Source organism: Pelmatolapia mariae, linkage group LG16_19 (genome assembly GCF_036321145.2).
Source record: "Pelmatolapia mariae isolate MD_Pm_ZW linkage group LG16_19, Pm_UMD_F_2, whole genome shotgun sequence".
In the NCBI taxonomy this organism is placed as follows: Eukaryota; Metazoa; Chordata; class Actinopteri; order Cichliformes; family Cichlidae; genus Pelmatolapia; species Pelmatolapia mariae.
In genome coordinates, this window is record NC_086241.1 from 64,273,908 (window position 1) to 64,293,422 (window position 19,515).

The window sequence follows — 19,515 nt, forward strand, 5'->3', positions numbered from 1 at the left end:
ATCCAGATAAGTGGAGCCAAACTCATTCATGCAGAAGAAATCAGATTTCTGCAGAAAAAGGGCAAAATTTTAATTCTTAAGGAAGGACACTAGGAAGAAAAAATAGAAATAATAATAATACTGACAATACTTTTTAATACTTAAAGTTTGTTTGCATATGAATGATGAAATTACCTGTGTTTCCACTACTTTCTCCACAGTAGTATGAACCTCTTCTTCTTGCACTGCGTCCTTTGGAAAATATCCAAACTCTTTGTCAATCTGAAATAAAAAAGGAAACAAAGGAGCTGTCAGCATTTTTCTTCTTTGTACCTTGAAGAAACACAGAAATCTCAACATTTATCATAATAGATGATTCTTTAAAAAGATTCTCTGTCATTTGGTGTTTCTGCATTGGTGATGACTGCAAAAATAATCTTTTATAATAATCAAATAATTCATTCTTCCTTTGCACAGAGAATGGGGGCACTGTTATTCTGGAAAAGACCAATCCCATAAATCAAAGGATAAAGGTCATCACACAAGTTTGTACTGATTGATTTGAGGTTGCCCTTTCATCCTAGGGAAACACCCTGGCAGCACACTGCCCCAAACCTCACAGTATTACAGTGCTGGGGTCAAGGGCTTAGGTTTTCCTTCTGCCTGTCTCTAAGTGAGAACCTGACATGAATGAAGATTTAGGGAAGCACAGAAAGGGAAAAAAGATTGAAATATGACACATACACTGCCTGCCCACAGGTCATCCCTCTTTCCAGTCAGTTTGTGGTAAACAAAGATTGTGTCTCCTTGCCTGAAGCTCAGGAAACGACAGTCCTTACCACGGTGGTCCCTTATAGCCTGCACTCTGCTTAGGAGGCCTACACACACCACAGCAATAGAACACAGGGGTGAGGTGACCATCATTATCGTCACTAATTTAAGGAGCTATCAGGAGATTTTGGACTTACTTTGACACTCAGAGTCTCCGCAGATCTTGTAGTCAGACAATAATCCGATATTTAAGTGGGGTAAAATCACTAAAACTGCACCCAGTGACCACAGGAACCTAGAGACCTGAAAAATAGCCATGATTATCTGACTTTTAACTGGAGGCTATTAGTAGTAAATGTCCATAGTGGGGTGGAAATAACTCCCGTTGTGGTGGCAAGTGAACATTGCCTCTGAGCTGCTGCCTTTTGAAGACTCAATACTAAATGAAACAGCTGAGATAAGATATAAGGCCAGCATGGGGATAATCATTAACATCTCAGGCCTGCTTGCAATACCAAATATTATCAGTTCGCTGGTCAAAGGTTTCTATTTCATTACAAGACTTGATATTAATGGAAAATTGCTTTAATTGACATTTAATTAAGATTTTAATGCGTACACACATAAACGGGGTTCCGGGTAAACGCCATGGCAATTTAAAACAGACCCACTCGGTTATTTTCGACCTTTCTCCAGGACTGACAGCTGGTCTGTTGCTGTGGCAACAAGGCAAACGCGCGCACAAAGACGACGTCATCACTATGCGTTTGTTTTGCGAGAGAGATGGCGGTCTAGTCTGGTTGTGTTTACTCTTGGTAAAAGTTTAGTGTTGACTGCTTCATTTAGCTAAAAGCTAGCCGAGCTTACACATTCAGTCACAATGAAGTCAGACGTGGAGGAGTTAATGCCGAGGCTGCTGCCCGTGGAGTGTGGATCCGGTACCGTGGAGGACCTGGACCTGAGCGGACCGCCGAGAAACCCCCAGGAGTACCTCCGACAGGTCCAGTAAGTGCATCCCAACCTGAAGAACACACCTCTTATGAATACTCGCGTGTAATTAACTCCTAGATTCTCTTTGTCTGTTGTCTCTTTGGTGTGTTAATGTATTAGTTGAGGTGGTCGGGCTACTTCAATGAACTTTTTTCCTTTTGGACAGGCTGGAGGCTTCATTGTGCCCAGAGGTGGTGGTCGCTCAGATTGACCCCAAAAAACTAAGGAAGAAGCAAACAGTGAATGTATCTGTGAGTAAACTGAGAGGCAAATGTATTGAGACCAGTTGATGCTGCAGATGTATGACAAATTAAAGGAAATTACAAAGCCCTGACCCTGATAGTGAGAGGGTTCATTAGCTTTGTTACTCTGCGGTGTCTGCAAATCAAAGTATTTCAAGTATTTTTACCTTGATGTGAGCAGTCAGTCCCACTCATCATGGGCGTGAATGTCCTCATAATGTTGGGCTTTTAAATGATTTCTTTGAATTTTTCATTTTTTTCAGGATGGAATGATTTTAAAGCATTCACTTCAATAACCTTGAAAAACAAGAATTGGGTGCACAAGTTTTAATTTATTTTTGATTTTCTTTAATCCACAAAGGGTCAAAACATTCATACCCACGATGAGTGGATGGAAACTTCTGAGCACACCTGTATGAATCTTTCTCAATATCTTTTCATAGTTTTCACTGCACAGTTAGAAATGAATGATAGGCTCTGAAAAATGTTGTGCTGTGTTCAATTTTTACATTGATCATGTAAACAGTATACAGAAGTTCATTTAGCAAAGAAAAGAAGATGCTATACAAAATAAAACAAAATACATTTCAATAATGCTTCAGCTGTTCTGATTATTTCTCAGTTACATTTTTTGTGGGGTTGTTTTCTGGTTTTTAGGTGCCAGGGTGTCATGCTGCTCCAGAGGGTTTCTCCCCAAGTCTAAGATGGCAACAACAGCAAGTCAGCAATTTCTCTGAAGTCAGACAGGTAAGAGCCTTTTTGCTGTTATGATATTATACAATAGCACAGCCTAACAGAATTCACTAAAACTTTTTGTAGGTCCAAATCCGCACAAATTTGTACAAATGGATATTTGACGATTTATGAACTTTTGTTTGCATTTACAACATTTTTTTCCTTTAGAGTATCACAAGGCACAGGAAACACTGGACCAGTCAGACTCTAGATGACAACGTGCTGATGGTAATGTGATAATGTGTAAATTTGATGCTTCAGCATGCAATGCTTTCCTCTAATAACCTAATAAATACTTTGTCTTTCTCCAAGAGGCAAGCTTGAAAACAGAATTTATGTTAAAATTTTATGTATGCACGTTTTTCTATGTTACAGCCGAAGCTAACGGATGAGGAGGGTTGGAAGAGGTTTTGTTTAGGAGAGAACGTCTATCTGGGCACTTCATCCTCCCACACAGATGCAGAACAAGAGCCAGCACTGGACTATAGCAAGGTTATATATGTAATGGCTATATCTCAATGTTTTGTGTCATCATGAATACAATCTGTAAGATTTTTTGACAGTAAAGAAGCTGTCGGTCACGTCTATCAGCCATTGGTTAATGAGGTTTTGTCACAAAGCCTCCAGCTGAGCACTGAAACCGGACCTGAAACCACACACTTACAAGTAACAACCTGTGATTGAAAATCTTCCTAATAATGCCAATAATTTAAAAAAATCACTCCATGTTGTATTCAGTGTGAGCTGAAACTAGTGACTGAGTCATCAGGGAGTTGTAGGCCATTTTTCCACAGATTTCTATGTAAATGGAAGTGTTTTTATTTAGAGTGAAAGCACTTTAGCATCGGCATTACTTTTCAGATCCAAAACGTGTACTGCTCTATTTACCTCAGCATTTCTCTGTCTGTTCAGATGGGGTTCCCTCCCTTCCTAAGCATCATCAGCAGGCTAAACCAGGTAAACGATCCCTCTATAGACATTCAAGATGTTCTAAACCAATCAAAGCCTGATTAGACGATGTGTGTGTTTATGTTTTCCCACCTGTCTACAGTCCACAGTGCTGATGGTGTTGGAAATCCTCATCGGCTGGTTCGAGGAACGAGAATTTGTTCCACAGTTGGTGAGTTTGATGTATTAGCGCCACATTTTTATGCTGCTTGCGAACTCCACACGCATTTATAATCATCCTGTGTTGCATTCAAGATAGATATGAGCTGACTATGAATGCATTCCTCACAGATATCATGAAACCAAACATGCCTTCAGCCTCTGTCTTATGTTTCAGATATAGAAGGTGATGGTTTATTGGCTGCAGTTATTGTGAAATACTTGAGTTTGCAGTCTATCTTCTTGTTCCAGGGGCGCTGGTTGTATGCTTTATTGGCCTGCTTGGAAAAGCCTCTGTTGCCTGAAGCTCACTCATCCATCAGACAGCTCGCCCGGAGATGCGCCCAGCTCCGCAGCACGCTGGTAGGCCACAATCCTACCATCTCCTGTAAAGCACTATCTCTATGTGCTATCACTCCATGCTTGAAACGGCCACAGCAGGCCATGTTTTTCTCGTTCTTTGTTGAGATTTAATGGGATTTTATTTACTCTGATAGTCTTTTCCCTGCTTGCATGACTTCACAGGACAGCCAGGAAGATGATAAACTGCCCGCCCTCAACCTGCTCATCTGTCTTGTTTCCAGGTAAGGTTCTCTGTATTTTTCTTATATGGAACTCTGTGTAAAGAGAGCCCCTTAAATGTTTTTTTGTTTGTTTGTTTTTACCACCAGTGTCTAAATTGTTCAGGGTGATGATACCATGATATTGCTGTCTGGATGTGTACAGAGGATGCAGCTATACTTCCTTTTATTTTTACTGCAGGTACTTTGAACAGAATGATCTGGCAGATCAGCAGGAGTGAAGCCAACCTGATCTGTTTAACCTCACCAACATATGGAGGATCATATTGTTAAGTCTGGCTGCAGTGAAAGCTGAAGTTCGAAAACAAAGAGACTGGATTACAAAAACACATTTGTTTTTATTTGTAAGGTATTTGGTTACTTGCACAGAGCAGCGCTGGCACACGGGGACTACGAGCAAATGCAGCAGGATCAGGGCTACTTTTTTCAAACAGGTTTATGCTTTTCTTTTCTTTGTGAGTTTATATGTGTGTAATTTAGCTCTAAATAAAAATTTTCTATTATTTGTGATTTGTAAGAAAACGGTGTGTGTGTGTGTGTGTGTGTACATCATTGCTGATCATGTGTATGCAGGTTCTCAGTCATCCAGGTCATTTTTACGGCCATGTCTGTTGTGAACAATCATTATTGAACAGGTGTGGTGGCTAACGACACCAGCTATCAGCCACCTACAATACAGTCCCAGGCGCTTCAACCCCCTCTTCACACATTGCCTCAAGTGACCTTAATAGCTCACGATAGGGTGGGGCAAGGCCTCACACACTGGTTTCATCCTTAATCCCAGGTGACAATGACGACTCTCGACTTGAGATGACTTGTGATCAATAGTGTGTCAAGGACCCTCAGGGGCATAATGCCCCACTAAGTGTTTAGTACCTGGAACTCCCCATCTGTTAAAGAAACTTTGAAGGAAACATCTTCACAACCATAAAGAAGTCTTGTTGCTTTCTTTTCTCAAGATAATTACACTTTTTCTGGTCATCAAGCCCTTGTGATCATGTCAAGTAGATGCTTTAAAAATGACTTTAAACATGACAATTCCTCATGGATATACGGTGGAACGAAATATACTGCAATGACAAATCCAATCAGGTACACTTGGGTTCCTAATTAAAAAAAAAAAAAATCCCATATACTTTAAAAAAACGTTTCTAAAAAATAAATAAATAAATGAAACAACATGGACATAGTTTGTGCTCAATCCTGCATGTTTTGTAGGGCATGACAGATTGTCATGTCCATCCATGAATCTTCTCTTGAGGTCTCCCGGATTTCCTCCAGCTTTGCAGCTCAGCCTTCAACATCTACCTCTACCCACTATATATGCTATCCCTCCTCTGCACACCCCGAGACCATCTCAGGCTTGCCTTTTTTGCTCCACTTGTGTTGGTCACTCCCAATGAGTTTTTGCATTTTAGGGCTGGTTATCCACAAAATACACCAGATCTCTGGCTCTCTTCCACAACATGTCTTTCATCCCTTCTTCCTTCTCTCACCTCAACCAGTCGCAGCAGATGGCCCCGCCCCTCCCTGAGCCTGGTTCTGCCGGAGGTTTCTTCCTGTTAAAAAGGAGTTTTTCCTTCCCACTGTCGTCAAAGTGCTTGCTCATAGGATGTCATATCATTGTTGGGTTTTTCTCTGTATGTATTATTGTAGGGTCTATCTTACAATATAAGGTGCCTATAGGCAACTGTTGTTGTGATTTGGCTCTGTACAAATAAAAAAAGATTGAATAGATCAAACATCTTCAGGGTTCAATTACATGCTTGAAAACTAATTCTGACCCCTCAAAAACCAAATAGCTTTGATTAGTAGTACTCGTTTTCTGTCACATTTTAGTTCCACGCCATTAAAATAAGCATGATTGTGTCTTTGTAGTACATGTATTTGAACTTAACCACTGTTGGCGCTTCGCACATCCTTAGGAAAGTATAACTTGTATTTTGAGGAGGATCTTTTTTGCCTGAACTGCGCAATAAACTGAAAAGAGATGTATTAAAAAAAATAAAATAAAAGCAACAAAAATAAGAATTCACACAAACAAGCATATTTTCACTACTTCAACTTTATTTTGAAGCAGATTATCAGTCATTAACCCCACCCCCAGAAAAAAAAAGTTTCAAAATCCAGTATTTGAGAAAATCACACTTGACATTGTTGAAAACAGTGGAAATAAATGGGAATAAACAGTGTTGTCATAACAACATGAAACAAAACTAATGTATGTGAATGGCCACGTCTACCATAACCATCAAGAGCCCAGCCTCTTCATTATGCTTAGGATGAAAAAGAACATTCACAACCTTCTTCACTGTGTCACAAAGACCCGTGTAAAGACCAAATCTGAGACTAAGGATAAATCATTTGGAAATTACACCTTTACTGTTTAAGGGGTTCAATTAGAGATGGACTCCTTTTTGCCTCCAAGTTAAAGATGGAGGAACTAGCCACCAGCATCGCCTCTTCAGACCCCCTGATGTCAAAACTATTTTTTGAGGAAACAATTAATGTTGGAAGTAAATAGTTGGAAGCTTATTTTCCATCAGTTTTTACAGAAGCTGAATAAGAACCAGATTAGCGTCGCTTGTCCTTCCTGTCTCTATCTTTATGCTCCCTATCGCTCCGGGACGACCTGCCCCTTCCTTCCTCGCTCCTCCTCTTCCTCCTCTCCTTCGATCCCCTCGAGTCCCTCCCTCCTCCGCCACTCCCTCCTCTCTTGTGGCTTCGTCTCTCGTCTCCCTTCTTCCTGTCTCTATCTGAGGGCCTCCTCTTGCGTTTGCCGCTGTCTCGGCTGCGGCTACGGCTGCTGCTGTTGGATGATGAGGATGAGGAGGAAGAAGAGGATGATGAGGAGCGGCTGGACCCGGAGGAGGAAGAGGAACTTCCGCTGGAGGAGGAGCCAGAGGAGGAAGAGGAAGAGCTGTTACTGCGACTGCGGCCTTTCCTCGATTCCTTTTCCTTCTTTCTCCCTCTGCCGCTGTCCTCCTTGGCTGGGGCAGTAACAGGGACCTCCTGGGAAGCAGGTAGTTTTTGTGGGGGTTCCTCCTGGGATTTCCCCTCCACTGCCTGTTTGTCAACTGTGGAGTCCTGGACCGTAGATCCAGGGACTGTGGACACCTGTGCAGGCACACTAGGGGCTGACTGGGGTTCTGGGGTTATAGATGCCCCGTGGGTCACAGGAGACTCTGCTGCTGGTTCCTCAGCAGCGTGGCTGGGCTCGGGCTGATGACTGGTGTTTTCGGCTTGCTGGCTGCTTACAGCTGGTTCAGAGGGCTTGCTGTCCTGGAGATCTGTGGGCCCCTGCTTACGTTCCATCTCTACCCCTAAATCCTTACCCCTGTCCTCCTTCTCTACTGCCTTCTCTACTGCCTGCTCTACCTCCATCTCCTCTGACTCTGGACTCCCCTCTTTGTCTCCCTTCTCCTTCTGATCCTCTCCTTCCCGCTTATGCTCACTTAACTCCATCCCTTCCTCCTCTTCCTCTACCTTCTTAGACACTTCCTTCTCCCCTTCCTCCATTTCCTCCTTCTCTGTCACCTTTCTATCCCCCTCCTTTTCCCTTTCCTCCTCCTCTTCATCTTCCTCCTCCTCTTCTTCTTGTTCCATCTCTACATTGCCCTTATTACCTGTCACCTTGACTACCTGACCTGCTGGCTTACCCTCCTCCGGCTGCTCCGTCCCTGTTGCCGCTGTGTTGCCGTCCTGTTCGCGGTTTAGTTGTCGCCGGGGACGCGACTCCATCTTGCTGAGGTGTTCAGCAAAAGCCTCACGCCTCTCTTCAAACACAGCTGTTGAGGAAAAAAAATCCTCCTGTTATTTAGTAGACAGACCCCCTGTGAGTATATAACACTGCCACAACACTGTCAGTGCACTTCCAAAAATAAAAGTCCCTCTCACCATTTAGTTTCTTGGTGGATTCATCGAGGAGTTTCTGTGTTGCGGAGCACATTTTTCCAGGCAGGTAGAAGATATGAGGCTTGGTCTTTGTGCGAATGTATTTCACCAGGCGATTATTGTGGCTGGTCCACTCCTCTTGCTTTGGATGGGGAAAAAAAAAAAAATCAATTTCACCTTTTTCTCAAATTGATTTTACATTTCCCATCATTCTAGCTACAAAAATAGGCATTAAAAGACTAAGTATTAAATTAGATGTTTATCAAGTTACAATTTGGTGTGAAAATTAAGCAGTGATAAATGAAATAGACATTTAGTTTGGCCGAATCAGTAAGTCCAGTTTCATTAAAAATAAACAAAACTCAGCCACTTTCATGCTAGTCTCACTTATACTTCATAAATACACCGTCTTACCAATTGAGCCAATTCCACTTTCTGCTCCAGAAGTCTCAACTCTGTCTGCTTGGCTCTCCTCTCTTCAAACAGCTCCCTCTTTTCATTCTCCACCTTCTTTCTCTCAGCCTCAGCCTGAACCTCGAGCTTCTGCTCAATCTCAGAACGCCGCTTTTGCTGCAGGATGACAAACAGAAATATGAAGCAGAAGAAAACAAAATCGTGGAATTTATGACCTCATCAACACAGAAACCTACATTTTCAAAAATACTGTTCTCATAACCAAGCAAAAGATGAATCTATTCCTCACCTTTTCTGAAGAGACATTTGACTCCTGCTTGAATTTCTGCAGGGTCCCCATGAGCAGGCCGAACATGCGCCGATTCCTGACCAAGACAACACAAAACACCACCATCACACACTTTTAATTCTCAGCTGTAGACATGTTTTGCCATTTGCCAGATGAAATTAAACTGATCATGGCTCAGGCTATTTAGTAATCAACTCTGAATGTAAATGTAGAGTTTAAGAGCTACCTCTGTTTGCCCCTCTCATCCATGGTTTGGTCCTGAATGAGATCTCGGCGCGTTCTCTCTTTGGAGGTAGCTACTACAGACGACTGCAACGCCGGCTGAAGGAAGGACAAGAAGCAAATTGTTAGGATTTTTATCACTTCAAAGTAGGAAAAAAAATCCACTGTGAGACAGCAAATACTGATCAAGTATTTTTGACAAAATTACCTTTTTGACATCATCGTCATCCTCAGCGTCGCTGTCGTGACGCATGTCCCTCCTGGCCCTCTGGTCCCCTGCCAGCCTGCAGCCACACAAAGACCAAATACTCATAAGAGATGGTACTTTGAAATCAAGACAAGGAAAAAATTTACAGAAAGCTGAGAATTAATTCAAATAATGATACAATTTACTCTAGAAACCATATTTTCTTACACTATTAATATTAAGATTATTTAACAAAAGGGTTTCAGGTAAAATGTGTTACACAAGCTCCAAAACTAGAAACTACCCAATCACTATATTATATTTCAAGTCGAGATCTCACCTTAGCAGGGCTCCTTCGATGTCCCTTTGCTTGGCAGGAGGGCCGCCGCTTCCTATGTCTGAGAGACTGCGTCTGAGAGAGGACAAAGAGGAAAACTTTAGAGATGCACAGACTGAATTTTTTGCGGTTTAAATAATTTATTCTACCTTTTTTTGGAGAGACACAAAGAAACTCCAAGAAAGCTCATTCCGTTCATCTGGACGTGTCGTTTTCAGTCGGAGAAATGCTTCACTCATCCAAGTGACTGAGCTCAGACTGAGCTGACTCTAGGTTTCCCCAACCTTTTAAACAGTTTATTTGCATAATGACCGAAACTACCGTTAAGGACCAACAATGGGTCCTGAGGTCAGTTTCATTGTCCTTAAGTGGTCATAGCACTTTGCATATTAAGTCACTTGAATGAGCGGCCAAAAGTTTCGCCCACTAAAAACAACGCCCTGATGAACAATCAACTTCCTGGGATTTAATTACTTGGATGATTGAGCATGCATCAAGACAAAAACAACAATTTTCAAACCCTCTTTGAACATTTAACTGAAACAGAAAATGTGTTTCAACAGATACACCAGTGCTTCCTTTACAGACTGAATCATAAAAACATCATAGACAAATGTGATTAACATTTATCTCCAACTCCATGTTTTTGTTCTTGGACTTGGATATAGTAGGTGTGGATGGTTCACATAAAAAAAACAAAAACAAAAAACAAAAAAAACACCCAAGGCAAATTATCCCGCAAAATGGGGCAGCTTCTCAGTCCATTACAGTTTGTAAACCAAGCTACTTACTTAGTGAAAGTTATACAGTTTCTGCTTCTGATAATTAACTTCCCCGTGGCCATTAATATAAAAGAAAAGCACAAGAATCCCCCCTTTTAACGTCTAACTGATTAAATCAATATGATTATAAAGTGTGCTATTGTACAAATGGTCATAAACTACGCCTTGCATTCTGTAACCAGCAACAACCCAGTTCAAACCTTCAAAACAAGGGTTATTTAATTAGTGACGTGACGCCAAGTCTCACATTTAATACAATGTGGAAGATGTGAGGGGGGGGTGAAGTACTGTTGTACATACTTTTCAGATCACACACTAAAGTTGAAAATCTAAAGCTATTTTTACCGAGATGGGGGGGCGCGCGCAAAGATTTACCTGAGCAGGTTTATTCCTCTGCCTCTACCTCCTCCTCCAGGGCCTGCCATGGGGCCGCCAAGCCGACGGATCTGACCCGGCCTGCAAGCACAGCAGACACCGAGGTTAACACAAAAGAAAGAATACAGTCTGACAAATAAGACTCGCGTTAACATTATACGTTTGTATTGCTGCAGAACCGTTTTATTATTAAGCAAGACAAAGTGATGTGCCGCCCGGACGACGCCTCCTGCAGGGCCTCGACTCTGTTCATCTACCAGATTTAATGTTCCAATCCAATATTTTAAGAAGTTAACAATTTGGTTCATTTTTATTCGTTTGATGCGAATAAATTAGGATGGTAAAAACATTATATGTGCGACACAAAACAAAGGAGGCGGTGCTGTTTGCAGGTTAGCCGACCCACGCTAACTTAGCACACGTCGACTGAGCTTCACTCTTCAGCTTCACTCCAGGAACTCGCTAAAAAACTAAATAACCAGTTAAGCTTTTTACCTTGATTCATTAGGATCACGTCCGGTCAGTTTACGAATATTATCGTCCACATGCTTCAAACTTTCCTTGGCTTTTTCTAGCTGGTCTTGCAAGCTCCGCACTGCCACCGCCATCTTGCTTCCAGTTAGCGCGAATCACGTGTTCGTCCGCTTCTTCTACTTCTAACTCTTCTTCCTTTTCATCCTGTCTCTTTATCAACGCATCACCGCCACCCTCTGGTCAGGGATGGATAATGCTTACTAACGTGTATGTATTGGTTCTAAAATCGGGGGTGAAAGGTGTGTTTGCGTGTATCTGAAATAAATTTAATTTACCAGCCTTAGAAGGATCTTTAAAATCGATCAAACTAAATTCAAAGTAAAAATGTTGACAGAACAGTACAACACACACACTAAAGTACAAGGAAGCAACTGAAGGCAAGAAGCAGCGGATTATTCACCACTGCAGGACTGATCACATATCACAGTGTGTGCTATTTCAGCCAACAACGCACCTATATCTTCTATGAGAGTCAACTAAATGAAAAGCGTATTATCTAATTTCATAAGAAGACACATGGTTCAGTGTTATAGCCTCTTACTTCTGTAGAAGAAAATAAATTAAGACCCTTTCCAGGAGCTGAAAAGTCCTATATGTGAAATGTTGTAAGAAGACACAAAATATTTGGGAATCCTCAGAAGTTACAAAGGAATTAAACCAGAAGAAATGTATCAAAACCTGCATGGAGCAAGAGGATTTACTTCTCAAGTTAGCATCAGCAGAATAAATTTAGACTTAAAACATCTGATTTGTATCTGTTTTTACTAAAGCTTCATCAGAGGTTTAAAAGATACAGACGATACTCTCGAGACTGGATTAAGGACAGGAATGAAGAAAATGTTCTTTTATTTCACTCCTCCTGAGTAGAGACACTCTTTCTTCTCCTGACAGCCAGATTCAGGGTGCCTGCCTGCCTCTTTTGATCTCTATCAGTAACTGAGGAAGCCGGCTCTGAGCTGCGAGCCCCGGATTGAAAATAAAACCCTTTAGTCCTGCTGTTGCAGCTCTTGCATATCAAAGTGGAAACCAAACATCAAACCGCAGCTGATTTCCTGGCTTTTAACAGTGTGCGCTACAATTCTGCTGATGATTCTTTCATATCATTCTGCTACCAGTCCAATAACACTGATGTCATCATGCATTTAATTACACAGCAGAGAACCCAGCCTTCTAAAACCCACTCCTCTGACTGTTGGTTGGGGGGAAAAAATGTGTTGTTGTTTCAGCTTAATTGTGAAACGCCACAATGATAATCTCCTAGTCTCATTATCCAGATGAGAACGAGCTCTTTGTCTGAGTCCTACAGCATTAGTGCAAAACAGTTATTCCTGTCTATTAATTAAAAAGCTTTTTAATTAACTTTACTGTTAGCAGACTGCTTTTTAGCAATTTGTGATGCATAATAGTACATTACAGTTGGGAAAGGCAACCCGTAAAACATTTATTCCAACATATTACAAATACCGAATTATAGCTCCACTTTCTTAGCTTACAGTAGGGCCGTGTGGTCTTCTCCTGCTGTAGTTCATATGCTTCACGGTTTAATGTGCTGTGCCTTCAGAGAGGCTCTTGTGTATGCGTGGGTTGTAAAATCATGTATACCACCTTTCTTCTACATTCTGAATCTCGGTTTGAAGTTCAGCACGTTGTTTTGACCATGTCTACGTACCTAAATGGGTTAAATTACATTCAGGTAAAATACTTGTGTTTAAAGAGGTGTACCTAATGAAGTGGTAGGTGAGTGTATACTGACATGAGGGGCATTTTCTTGCCTGTTTCATTTCTGACATTGGTGTCTTCAAACTATGATTAAAATTATTGTTGGAAGACATTTTTGAGCAGATAAAAAGCAAGTCTGATGTGACAGGCTGATGTGAGATCAGTAAGGTGGATGCAGGAGAGCAGGAGCAGAAGGATATTGAAATCATCACAGGGGAATATTTTAACATGTGAAATATTTTTTGGCGCAGGATTTTGCAGAAGAGCTAAAAAGACACGTTTTTCTTATCCTTGTTATGTTTTACATCTCTGGGCTTCCATAGATCCATTTGCAAATGCTTTATGCTGTTTACTCAAAGGAAGTCCCCGACGTGCGCTGCAGGGACTTCCTCTGAGTAAACAAAAAAATGGCAGGATAACATTGTGTAATATCGGTGTTCAGTGGGCAGGGACTTAACAAGTAAAGATGAAGAATTTTCTGGTTGGGGGTGGGGCAGTTTAACACTTTATCTTTTCATTTGATTGTTTCATCAAATTCTTCAGTGGCACTTTCTCACTTATCCGCCTGACTCAGCCACATCAGATAGATAACTCACATGAAGGGTTTTGTTAACAGCCTTGAATATTGCATTAAATGGGTGACCTGAAAAGAAAAGGCAAGACCACGTCGTCTTCTTCCAACATCTCAGGAATCTTTTCTGATGCTTATGTCCATTGTAGGTGTGGAAGCGGTTAATAACTGAGAAATGTCATATAAAATTAGGTGAGAACCCATTTAAAAAAAACAACAAAAAAACCCAAAGGTCATTAGGAGCAGTTATTGTTTTTTAGACTAACGGGTGTGGAGGTGTGAAAAAGGCTGGGGACCACCGGATTAAGAGACAATAGGCTACTTAAAGGCACACGGGAAACCAGTGGGTCATATAATGTCCCTGCAGACTAATTGTGACTGAGTTAGCTTTGGGTCTACTTGACATTCATGCACAATCTGCAGCTATTGTTTGTTTCTTTGTGGTACTTTAAATCAGAATAACTATGGTCTGGTTTGGTTTGATGATTGGAGATTGCAGAACGACAGACGACTTCTTTCCAACACCAGTTTTTTAATGGATTTAAGGGGGAAAAAAAAAAAAAAAAGACAAACGAAGCAAGTGACTTTTTATTGTTTTTATTCACTGACTAAAAGAAGAGAAGCATTCATTCCACAATAATTCAAATCAACATTCGGCAGGTTGACCCCTCAAGTGAATGCCATCTGTCAGTTCAGAGGTTTTACGTGGAGGTTTATAACGCGTCCTCCCTTTTCTTCACCACAGAGCCATGGATCAACACTGTTCAATGATAAAATCTGTCCTCTTACTTCCAGAGGACTCTTTCCCTGCAGACTAATCCAAAAAAACAGCTGGGACGATTTCAAATATCACTTTTATGTGCCTTTTCTTGTGGACATTTAGGGTAAAACTCTGTTTTGCTTGGTCTTAAAAATCCACAAGCCATCCATTTAATCACACCTTGGTCTGTTTGATATAGCTCAGGTGAGTTACAGCATTGACTTGCTTTTAAAGCTCTGTGCAGAACAGATTTGGAAGTTTTTGTTTCTGAAATATGCTCTGTGGTACGTGAAGTCTATCCAGCTGTGTTCTGGGTTCAGTCTGGTTCCCTGCTTACAGAAAGGAGGTAATAACCCGGTGCTATGTGCTCACGTTAACCGACACAGTCGCACAGGAACGTTACGCTCAGAATATTCAACATTAACGATGGTAAAACCATTTCTGCAAAAAACACACAACAACAGAGCTTCTGATTTACAAAGTCTGCGTGATTTCAGAGTATACTTCATGTTCATAAATTGAACCCGGACATGTGTTGCATAAGAGTATACCACGGTAATGCATTGTTGATACCTATACAAATATGCACTGTGTGAGTTTAGATATCTATATAGTTTATATTTCTTCCTCTATGGTTTTTCTAAAGATGCAGCCGGGCGCCGTCAGCACTGCTTGTGCCCCCTTTGTGGCCACTAGTAAGACTGCTGTTATTGCAAACTGTCCTGATTTTAAACAAATGCACAACATTCGTACCACGATAAAACTGGGGCCATCTAGCCAGTCTCACAGAGACCAAGAGTGAGCCCGCCGTCACCGCTGCTGTCGCTGGGCTGGCTGACCAGAATCAAAAAGATCTTAAAACTAAACGATAAGATTTCAGAAATCATCATAAGGCCAAGTATTGTCATTGCAAGTTCTTATTAGTTTACATCTTCGTTTCTATTGTATGACAGTGAGAAAAACCAAATATAAAAATAGGAGGAAAAGAAAAAAGAAAAAGAGGGTGAGTGTGGATTATATGCATTCCTCTTGCATAGTTGTATTGCTGGACTGGGCAGCAGGCCTGCCTGCCTGGCTAATTAGGAGGTTTGGCTCTCCAGACTTGACAAGAACGACTTTGTTTACCAGCCAGAAACATCACAGCCACAGTAGCTGAGATCTAAATGGAGATAGTTGGCCGACACTGAGCATGAATATCTATCAGGTCCATGATACAGTCAGGCGCTGCGTGACTCTCGCCATGCACCAACGATACTGACAGAATTTGGCCAGGTTAATGCCATCAGTGCCATTTTGTTGTTTCGCCTCTACATCTACAGAGAAGCAAATAAATGATAACACCATTACTATCGCACCCAGGCTGACATCATCATCGTCATCATCATCAGCATCAGCTGGCTGGAAAACTAAAAGCCGGAGTGTCCAAACTTCCTGTCAGTGCTAGTACATCTAGCCTCAAACACATGTACTTATCTCTGTTACAGGACTGATTTTATACCAGTGCAATGCACATCCAGTGTTTGTCTCCAAGTTACTGAAACACATCAGGAAGTTAATCAGATTTGCCACATTCCTGCATGCGGCCAGCCCTCTGTGAGCTCATTCAGTCCTGCATGTACTGGTAGTAGTCTGTAGTCAAAGCATTTAAATGAGAAAACAAACCTAAAAAGAAATACAACCTTGCTATGAGGAAACCCTGTCTCTTTATGTTAATCCTCCAGAAACACTGAACCAGCCCTGAATGTCTTTTAGGGAAGGCTTCAGGCCCAGAACCATCTTACTACCTCTTTTTCTTAAGCTATTTAAGTTAAGTTTCATTTTCCAGAACATCCTGAGAGTCAACATCACAAACCCTCGAGTCGGCATCGAGTCTAAGCAACGATCAAAGTGGAAATGAAACTTGTGATGAGTGTCTGCCTGTGGCTCTGAGCCCGCATTTAGGCGGATGCAGATTTGACACAGTCTGCTGCTTTGGTACTAAAATAACACACACTCATGACCCTGTCCATGTCAAGGGAATTAGTAGTGGCTATCACAGAGGTTTCATACCCATCCCTCTGTATAACAGGCTTGATTGGACAGTATATTTACAGTTCTGCAAGCATGCCACCAAGGCCAACTTTCTCAGATGGAGTGCATTAGAGGCCAGCTCTGTGGGTTCATTTAGGGGCCACGTGAGCCCAGTTATCCTCAAGGATTTCTCTGAATGCACATAACAGCACAAGAAAAAAATAAAATAAAAAGAAGCTAAATAATAATTAAAAAAAAAAGTTAAAGTATAAAATGGTCAAAAGGGCTGCGGCCACTTGAATGTGCAGTAAGTGCTGGTAATGGTCTCCTGAATAACTGACATCCCATCATCCCTCCAGAGCCTTCAAACCTGTCATTTTTAATGGCAGGACTCATTAAAAATAAGGCTCTGCTAGCTTTGTGTCAGTCAAACAAACTCCGTCTGCATATGTTATAAAAATCAGCCCAGCACAGGCTCCTGTGCATCCAAAGTGAACATGCACCTCTGTGTCCTTAACATGCAGTCCTGTTTTTCCACCTGCCAGACTGACTCAACATGTGAAACCACCTGATTCCACAGCCCTCTTTTTTTAGCACTGTGATAGTCAAGTTGCTTTTGTCCCCCCCACGTCCTTTGTGACTTTGTGTACCGGACACAATATGGCCTCAGGATGCTGAAGCATGGCATCGCAGAAACACACATTAGAAACTCAATTTACCTCCTGAAATGAACAACACCCTTCATAACCATTTCTAAGTGTTATCACACCTCCACTCTGCTCAGACCAGCTGCTAATCTGGTGTGACTCGTCAGTTCTAGATGCATCTCTGATCTCTTCACACACAGACCACTCAAAGTAAAAAATATATAGTTTATCTGTAGATAGAGTAATCTTCTTGCAGACCTTGCAGCAGTAAACTGTTTGCTTGTCAGACGGCCTGAGCGACGCCTGTGTGGAATGTCCTGTTCCTAGAAGATCTCTAGCAGCAAATCACTTTATAGCTCAGGACTAAACACTTCCCCTCAAACTCGACCTTGGCTACAGGCTTACTGGCCAAACACCACATCACATGAGACACATGGGCCTTTGTCCTCACTCCGCTATCTTTCAGGGTGTAACTCCTCCTGGAAGCATCTGCGAGAGTGTATAGTCCCTGACTTTACTGAGATTGAACCTTCTTAGTTTTACATTCATTTGTTCCTCACAGTGAAACAGACGATGGACAGGGAAGAGAAAGGAGGAGGAAAACTCCAGATCACTCTGCTTAAGCCTCTGTAGGAGTGTCCTGCACTGGACCGGACTTTAAGCAACATGCACTGTAGACCCTGAGTGCCGTTTAGAGGTAACACTGTACAAGATGTGCAGCAACGCTGATCCAATAATGCCTTAAAACCCATAGTCTTGTGTTTCTAAACACAGGGCACAGTCAATGACCAGACGGGAAGCCTTTTGCTCTCAGGTCTGCATTCACTCCAACCACATGGCAAGGCTGCTGACATTTTATCACGTCCACAGTATGGTCCAAAGTGTAAGAAGGGCAGAGTTTGACACCAAACAGACTATTAATAGTCAGTGGAATAAACATAGGAAAAAAAGGAGTGGAGAAATATCAGAATAGTAGGAGTTTTAAAGGAGAAAACAATACTGGACCAGCCTCCAGTCAGTGTGTGTCTTTGTGGGCACTTCAGATAGACTTGTGTCTGGGTTAAGTTTGTTCCTCTGTGGTCTTTGGCAGCTAAGAACACATCAAGGGTGGAGAACAGATCCAGTGACTCCTAATATTCTTTCAGCTTCAGGCCTGAGGTTTCCATCGTCCTCCTCCTTTTCCAAAAACCGATTGAACCCTGAGAACGAACGATTTCTGTTCCCGTTTCCAGCTGCAGAAGAAGTGATAAGACTACACTGGTGAACACGAGCAAGCCTCCCCCTCTCTCCTACAAATACAAATACACAGAGGCATGCATACATTGCATGGGACTGCACATCCAAAAACATCTTATTTATATATTTCTACTGCATACAAGTGAAAAGCTGAGCAGAAAAATGTAGGCAGGATCCGAGAAGAATCAAAACACGATGGCTGCTGAAACCTTCATCACTGCAGCTTTTAACCCTTAAAAACTGAACTAATAATAACAACACCTAACAAAGCCAATATTTTGCTGACAGGCAAGGTTTGAAAAGCAGTGAGACTTCAGAGGCTTTCAGGCACAAGATGGCTCAATATTCAGCTATTGGCCACAATGCTGGACTGGTTGCACTTCTGTTTGACCTCTTGTCTCCTTGGAAGGATAAACCAGGATTTCTCTACACGTGTCTTGACTAAAATAGAGTTTTTTCCATTTCTAGTTTTGTGGCATAAGTATTTCAGCAAGCTAACAAATCTGAACTGTAATTCTGATTATCTGAGCTTAATCTCTGGTAAAAACACCATTCCTTCCTTTAATTTTGGCAGATAAACAGCCAAATCTAAGTTCTAGCATGAAGCCAATAAAATCTAGAGACTTGTGAAGACAGGAAAGTGATGGCGAAACGAGAGTGGAACAGCTTCTTAAAAAAAATCTACCTGCTTATTTGAGGTGACCATTTACTTTGACATTACATTCTACTAAACACTGCCATGATATTTACACCTCTTACCTGTCTGACATCTACGAACAATACGAAGCTCTAACAGCTCTCACATAAAAGAGCTTTTAAAAAAGAAGAAAGAAGGAGGAGCGTGGAGGAAGATGACATTAAAAAACCAACACGTTTTGGTCTGAATGTGTGATGTTGGTACGTTTCCCCTCTGAGTGTTTGAGTGTACAGAGCTATTTACAACCACAAACAGCCTTTAAAAGAAACTCTTGGTACCAAAGTGCATTTATCCTGAGATATGAACCAAGGACTATAGAGATTATCATGGCTAAACCACCAAGGTCCCCTTAAACAGACAAGCAAACATTTAGTATCCGGGGCCAGTCACTGCGATGAATTCATTCTGAAACTAGCAAAGTGCTGTCACACTGGTT

The 19,515-nt window shown here is 41.7% G+C and overlaps 2 protein-coding genes across 2 annotated transcripts; one reads left to right on the plus strand and one right to left on the minus strand.

The window, feature by feature from the left end:
* The first annotated feature begins 1,530 nt into the window (after positions 1–1,530).
* On the plus strand, positions 1,531–4,932 carry gemin2 (gem (nuclear organelle) associated protein 2). Its single transcript, XM_063498700.1, has 10 exons — positions 1,531–1,755; positions 1,907–1,991; positions 2,640–2,729; positions 2,886–2,945; positions 3,093–3,209; positions 3,630–3,674; positions 3,769–3,837; positions 4,077–4,187; positions 4,350–4,408; positions 4,587–4,932. The coding sequence occupies exons 1-10, from the start codon at positions 1,631–1,633 to the stop codon at positions 4,624–4,626; spliced, it is 801 nt and encodes a 266-aa protein (XP_063354770.1). The 5' UTR covers positions 1,531–1,630; the 3' UTR covers positions 4,627–4,932.
* A 1,554-nt stretch (positions 4,933–6,486) lies between these two features.
* On the minus strand, positions 6,487–11,554 carry pnn (pinin, desmosome associated protein). Its single transcript, XM_063499640.1, has 9 exons — positions 11,401–11,554; positions 10,906–10,986; positions 9,752–9,823; positions 9,433–9,508; positions 9,229–9,323; positions 9,003–9,078; positions 8,714–8,869; positions 8,303–8,441; positions 6,487–8,193 (listed from the first exon to the last, which is right to left on the minus strand). Exons 1-9 carry the CDS (start codon positions 11,511–11,513, stop codon positions 6,980–6,982), a joined length of 2,022 nt encoding a protein of 673 aa, XP_063355710.1. The 5' UTR covers positions 11,514–11,554; the 3' UTR covers positions 6,487–6,979.
* Between the last annotated feature and the right edge of the window lie 7,961 nt (positions 11,555–19,515).

What these genes read in the sequence shown, in the direction of transcription:
- gemin2 (XM_063498700.1), top strand. Translation starts at nt 1,631, where the DNA reads ATGAAGTCAGACGTGGAGGAGTTAATGCCGAGGCTGCTGCCCGTGGAG. An exon ending in GAGTACCTCCGACAGGTCCA is followed by an intron (nt 1,756 to 1,906) that starts GTAAGTGCATCC and finishes CCTTTTGGACAG; the next exon opens with GCTGGAGGCTTCATTGTGCC. An exon ending in CAGCACTGGACTATAGCAAG is followed by an intron (nt 3,210 to 3,629) that starts GTTATATATGTA and finishes CTGTCTGTTCAG; the next exon opens with ATGGGGTTCCCTCCCTTCCT.
- pnn (XM_063499640.1), bottom strand. Translation starts at nt 11,513, where the DNA reads ATGGCGGTGGCAGTGCGGAGCTTGCAAGACCAGCTAGAAAAAGCCAAG. An exon ending in ATCGAAGGAGCCCTGCTAAG is followed by an intron (nt 9,509 to 9,751) that starts GTGAGATCTCGA and finishes GTGTGGCTGCAG; the next exon opens with GCTGGCAGGGGACCAGAGGG. An exon ending in CAAATGTCTCTTCAGAAAAG is followed by an intron (nt 8,870 to 9,002) that starts GTGAGGAATAGA and finishes GTCATCCTGCAG; the next exon opens with CAAAAGCGGCGTTCTGAGAT.